The sequence below is a fragment of the Haemaphysalis longicornis genome, unplaced genomic scaffold, assembly GCF_048455015.1.
Source record: "Haemaphysalis longicornis isolate Haplotype H1 unplaced genomic scaffold, Haemaphysalis longicornis Haplotype H1 scaffold_7, whole genome shotgun sequence".
NCBI classification, from domain to species: domain Eukaryota; kingdom Metazoa; phylum Arthropoda; class Arachnida; order Ixodida; family Ixodidae; genus Haemaphysalis; species Haemaphysalis longicornis.
The window spans coordinates 41,730,881-41,736,880 of NW_027526422.1; the positions used below are offsets into that span (position 1 = coordinate 41,730,881).

Here is a 6,000-nt window from a genome sequence, read left to right on the forward strand (position 1 = left end):
AATGAAGTCATAACGGCGTGTATACAAACAAACTTCCACTGCGCCATTCGGCTCTGCAGCCTTGCTACCGTCAAACCTCCCAGATGGCGCTAGCATACGCATCACTGCGCCGTTGCTTTGTTTTTGACTGTATTTACACCTGGCTTGTTTTTGTTATGGTAGAAAGTAATCACTTCGTGAAACCTGGGATGTGCTTGACAAACAGTGTTACGTAAGGCAACTTCGCTTACGCCAATCGGCCAGCGTCGTGTCAGACAACTCCAAAGCGCCGGACTGCTGTGCAGCTAAAACAAGCATAGTGCACCCAGTACCAACAGCAGTGCTCATCGGTACTTCTATGTTTACGTGTATTTTCGTAACTTTTGCTGTTTCCCGCCCAATTCTTACTGCTGTAAAATGGATATGCATTACATTTAGGCGTAAATAGCTCGTTCGGCAAGCTTATAAGCTCTGCCTAATTTGCGTTTGCTTTTGCCGGCCTCCTCAAATCGCAGAGCAGGCTGGTATGACATCATAGGTTCTGTTGCGGGAAATGAGCTGGTCGCACGGCCATTCCCTTTTTTCCTAATTATGTAGCTTATTTGAGCGAAGTTTATGTTAAAAGTGGTGTCAGTACGATTCTATCGAGGCAATCTTTTGAATGAACCAAACTTGTGTTTTGTCTTCATGGCTCCTTTAAACCTGCCAAAATTATGGTTACAAAAAGCAGAAACATACAACCTTAAAATGCTGCTTAAATTGGCACAAATATCTTTTTTTTTTTTCTGCGAGTTTCTGCCCACATGCTACATGATTTCTGCAGCATAATCACCACCTGCTTAACCCTTCACAAGTGCCTCCCACCATCAGCAACTCAAAGCAAAATAAAACAGAATATAAATAGGGCTGTTCGTTTTCGGGTAAGGCCCGATTTTACCTGATTTTTACGCCCCAAACGTGTTTCAGGAGAATGGGGTTAAACCCGATTTCTCCCCGAATGGACCTTTTCAAAGTAGCAACCTGCACGATCGTGCGCTGACAGTCCACCGTTCTCAACCAGCACTTGCTGGAAGCAAGCCCCACAAACACAGCTTTCGAACTCGTTGAGTGTTGGCACGACTCTACCGTTCGCTACCCCAGGCTTTCGAATGCTGCACTGACATTGTTGTGCCTAGCTAACGGATGCTGTGATGTCAACAGAACTTCCTCCCAGCTGAGATATGTTTAATGTTCAGACAAGTCTTAACCGACATGTTGCGCGTGCATATGATAATGCATGTAAACGAGGACGAGTAAATAAATCAATAGCCACCTTTCGTGAATAAAATGTTTCATTCCTTAGAAGTTATCAATGGTTTTTACTGTCATCATCACTGATTCATATATCCAAAGAAACACCAAATTTCCGAGAATGCAAGAAAACACTGATTTCCCTACGATTACCTGCTTGAAACTAAGACCATTGTTAATGCATTATAGTTAAGACACTTGTGATACCTTCTTATCAAACGAACTGGGTGTAACACATAGCACGTCTGTTGATTTAACCCGAAATAAGCCGAATGTCACAAAGGTTTTACAAATAAACCCTGAATCCTCCCCCCCCCCCACCCCCACAAAAAAAAAAATTTTTAAATATATAAATCCCAAAAACGAACAACCCTATATATAAAGAGTAACATTCACGAGGTCTCGAACAACTGGTTCCACAAACTGCTACTTCACTAAGTAGGCACATTTTATCAAAAATAAGTCACAAACACATGATTAGGCAGGCAGCACGTAGAAAACCAAAAAGAGAGGTCTCTAGGTGCAGTACGCTATAAATGAAACAAGAAAACGGAAGCCCAAATCTGCACATACGCAATTTTAAAGGGGTCGTAAAAGGGGGTCATGAAATTCACCTCATGGGTGATAATCTGCGTCCCTCCCCTGCACTCTGGTAATTTGACAAGACTGTGCGAATAACGATGCCCCTGGACAACATTGGCTAGAATCTTACTTGTTTGGGTCGACCGGTTCGGCCACCTCTCCCCCATATGCAGCACGAACGACGCAGATGGCAACCACCACAAGCAGCCATGGCGCTTCTCGATTCAGTATCATCTCACAGCTGATCCCACGCTTTGTCTTGCACTGCTGCTACCTGCACGCACAGTTATAACAAACATTCATGCACACTTCAAGCTGCAAAAGTGCACTCGGACAGTTGCTTATGAATTTCCAGTTCTTCTCACACTCCGTGTAATCGATGTCAAGACCCACAAACTAATACCTGCCCACTTGCCTCATAATCGCAATTTTGTAACAATGAATGCTTTTCGTGAGCCTGGCAATGAAAGCTATGCAGGAAAAAGAAATTTACAGGGGATGCCTGGAAATTTCTAAGGCTGTGAAGGTGAAAGCCTAGTTGGGCCTTCTGTTGATGTGCTGTAGACTGTCTGTTCAATTTTGCAGCCGCACCCGTCACCCGTCAACCATCACACTGGACAGCACATCCCAAAGCTCGTTCTGCTCACTCGCCATCACCAGGAGCCTGCTGTTCGCCCCTGAGGATACCTTTACCTCTCAGGACAGCTTTCTTTGTGAGCGCGACAATGGTGTACCCTCCTCCAGCATGCACCGCATCACCCTTTCTCAGAGCCCTCCTTAGACACCACTAACGCATGATCTCTGGCTTGCACCTTGCGACTTGATTTTTTGTAAAGTTATGTGTACCTCATGAAGAATTTGTGAATCTCGCGCATAGCTCGTATAAATTTCGAATAAAGTTGTGTGTTGTCACTTCAGTTCCTCTAATCTCATTTGCAATTGGTGTAATGTCTCGCTTGTCATCGTAAGTGCCAAAATGTCAGGCTATTTTATCTTTTTTCTTTGCCGTTAGCAAGACAACCTATATTTTCCGCAGACTATAAATAAAAACATTTCCCCTATTTTTCTTCTTCTTTGTGATTTTATTGGCTGGTTCTTTCATACACAGTAAGGGCATCCTTACATTCAATGTTACAGCTGCAAGGAACGTGCCCCAGTTAACAAGTAAAACATGGCGAAATGAACATATGGTTCAACGTTTAAAGGGAACATGGCAAAGTGGGGTTTGAGCTTAGCAAGACGTCTGCTGTTGCGAACATGTGCATGTACAGAAGGCGGAAAGCCATAGTCTGAAGATGTGCTCTTCAGCACAACCAGACACACTCAATGTGCTGACAGTTTTTGCTGTCAAGTTAATTCTGAGGCACATTGAGTGCCTCTGTATCGCAGCTTGTGGACTGCAATCTACAAGCGTCGGCCAGGTACACACTCCCGTGTTCTTTTTGATACCCGTGCCGCACGTACACGAAAAATGACATTAAGTGCTTAATGCCTCAAGTGTTAATGCCATTAATTCGCTGCTACACGCAAAAATCTGTCATTCGCTCTAACAACATTTCTGGTTTAAGGAGTTCCACACAACTCATTCGCCTTCACAAACGCCTTCAATCCGCCTGCTCTCAAACACGATAAGCACCAACTGAAGCCAACGAAACTCTCAGCCCCAGAGTGTTGATGCGAAAATGTAGCTGAACTTCAAAATAAAACGATTTTTTATGCACCTTAGTGGCAAAGTTCTGAAGAAGACAAAATTCGTTGTGTTACTCGTCGTTTTGAATTTTTGGGATTTGGTTACCGCTGGCAGGCGACCGCAGCTGCTGAAGCCACTTTTAGAAGCGGCTAACACTGTTTTTTCGAAAACACTACTTCTCATAACATTTTCTTTCACAAAAACATTTTTAACCCTTGTAAGACATTTTCCTCTACGTGAGAAACTTCTAAAATATGAGTGCATTTCTGTTTTTGGTCATTAACACCATTATGCCTAATACATTTAACGCCTTTGTGTTTTTGTGTGTAGCACGGCCCGCCCAAATAATGTAATTGGTACTGACTACAGTGACGGGGCCCCGTCACTTTAAAATCTGCACTACAGTGACGGGGCCCCTAAAGTTCCGTCCAGAGGAAACACAACTCGCATTGAGAGCAGTCTCTCTTGATTTTTACCCAACCGGCCAAACCACTACCGCTCACTGACTAGCCAGAATCACTGATAATTATTAATCATTATTAATGATTACAGATGGTCGGACTAACTCTAGCTCTATCCGAACGGATCTCCAAGCCGCCACTCGACGCCCACTTCACAATATTTCAGCGAGAGCAATCGGTCTTGATTTTTACCTAACCGGCCAAACAGCTTCCGCTCACTGACTAGCCAGAGTCACTGTTAATTATTAATCACTGGTAATAATTACAGGAGATCGGGCGTAACTGGCGATGGCTACGTCGGCCTTGGCTCCAGTGAGCGGGAGCGGTTCGGCCATTTGAGTAAAAAACCAAGACCGACTGCTCTCACCGTGTGAATTGTTTTGCTGTTACAAAACGATAACCACGCGGCCACACACACACACACAAAAACGGAGCGAGAATCGAACCACGGACTACGACGCCCGTAATCAGTGTCTATTGACAGACAGGAGTCAACAGTGATGCTAAAAACCGGGAAACCTTCGTAATTGGAGCGAAAAATAAAATTGCATCGCTTAAAGCGCCAAAATTCAGGAACTAACTATGCATATTGATTAAAATTATGCTCTTTCAGGTTATAGATTGAGAAATATAATTTTAAAAATTGTCCAGGGCTCATGTTAGTTGATTTGGTGTGCAAACAAAAAAAAAACATGCATTTCACAGCGTCAACTTACTGACTTTACTGATCTACGTGGCAATAAAGCTGTCACGCAAACTAAACCCTCAATCGTAGCCTACGAAAACGGCATAAGACTGATTATTTCAGCGGGAGCTGAAAACACACGTCACAATTCTCTGGCTGTGGTTTTTGAGGAACCTACGCGAAAATGTTTTTTTTTTTTTTTTCATTCAACTCAAAATATTAGAGTGCGTTTCCCACAACGTTATCACCCCAGGAATTAACAATTGGCGGGCCCAATGTAAACATTAATCGACGAATGACAGCCCGCCGGTTTCGACACGGAAAACATACCAAGGTGTACACACGATTGACAGGGTATGCACAAACATAAGTACACACCGCTACAGGGAGCAACGCACGGCCCCTCATTTCGGAGATTTTGATGCCTTCATTTGATTAATTCATTAATTTGTAAAAATGAATACACGCGGTTATGGATTTCACAACCAAAACAAGTGAAATACGATATAGTTATGAAAAGCGGCAACCCTGTTGCATGTTCTCCATATGAACATCTCATCGTGATTAATAACTATGATTAATTGGGTACTAATCTGGGTACTAAAACATATTTGCAAATTCTTGCAGGCTTTGGTGGCCAAAGCGAGTAGTTGCAACCTCATATGTCGCAATCAGTACGCACCATTTCTTTGCAGGAATTCCCGGATTCCGAAATAAATCTAGGCACCAAACATCACACGAGCCGTGCAGCGCCAAGCGTAGAGATCGCTCCCGGAACGTAGCTGACTTACCACCGCCTTTCAAGCGAGTGTGGGAAGCGACACAAGGCGTTGGCGTGTTAGGTAGCGCAAGCAACAGATGCTCTGACGCTCCGTACTCCAGCCGCAGGGCACAGCACACGCAAGAGCCGCGGGTGCCGCGGGCCGAGAGTTGAACGAATAAATAGAGGTGGCGAGTCACGTTGCTCGCGCGGAGGACCGTCAACTGAAAGAGGAAAAGGAGGAAGGTGGTTGCCAGGCGATAGAGCACGCACATTTTTGAGTGCGCCTTACTCTCGCCATGAAAAACGGTTTAAATACGGAGGGAGTGAAAAGGGCGCGCTATTTTTTTCAACTCTGCTAGGGATTCTAGCCACCCTAACTCTGCTGCGGTGCGCTTGGTTTGCTTGGGTCCGTCGATCCATTCCATGCATGACGTAAAGCCAAAGTAATTAGTACCGTTACAATAGGCTAATGGTACTGACAAAAGGCACACAAGAAGGGTGAAACCCCGTTGAAAAATATTTCTAGCATTGACTCCGCCATTCGTTTCTG

The 6,000-nt window shown here is 44.3% G+C and overlaps 1 protein-coding gene across 1 annotated transcript in view; it reads right to left on the reverse strand.

Annotated features, from left to right (window-relative positions):
* LOC144145314 (uncharacterized) overlaps nucleotides 1–5,607 on the reverse strand; it is a 28,345-nt gene extending 22,738 nt beyond the window's left edge. Inside the window, exons 1-2 of the mRNA XM_077676881.1 lie at nucleotides 5,482–5,607; nucleotides 1,982–2,125 (exon numbers count right to left, since the gene is read on the reverse strand). Of these exons, the coding sequence (XP_077533007.1) occupies nucleotides 1,982–2,085 (104 nt within the window). The 5' untranslated portion in view covers nucleotides 2,086–2,125; nucleotides 5,482–5,607. The remainder of the gene's footprint in view (nucleotides 1–1,981; nucleotides 2,126–5,481) is intronic.
* Nucleotides 5,608–6,000: the final 393 nt, after the last annotated feature.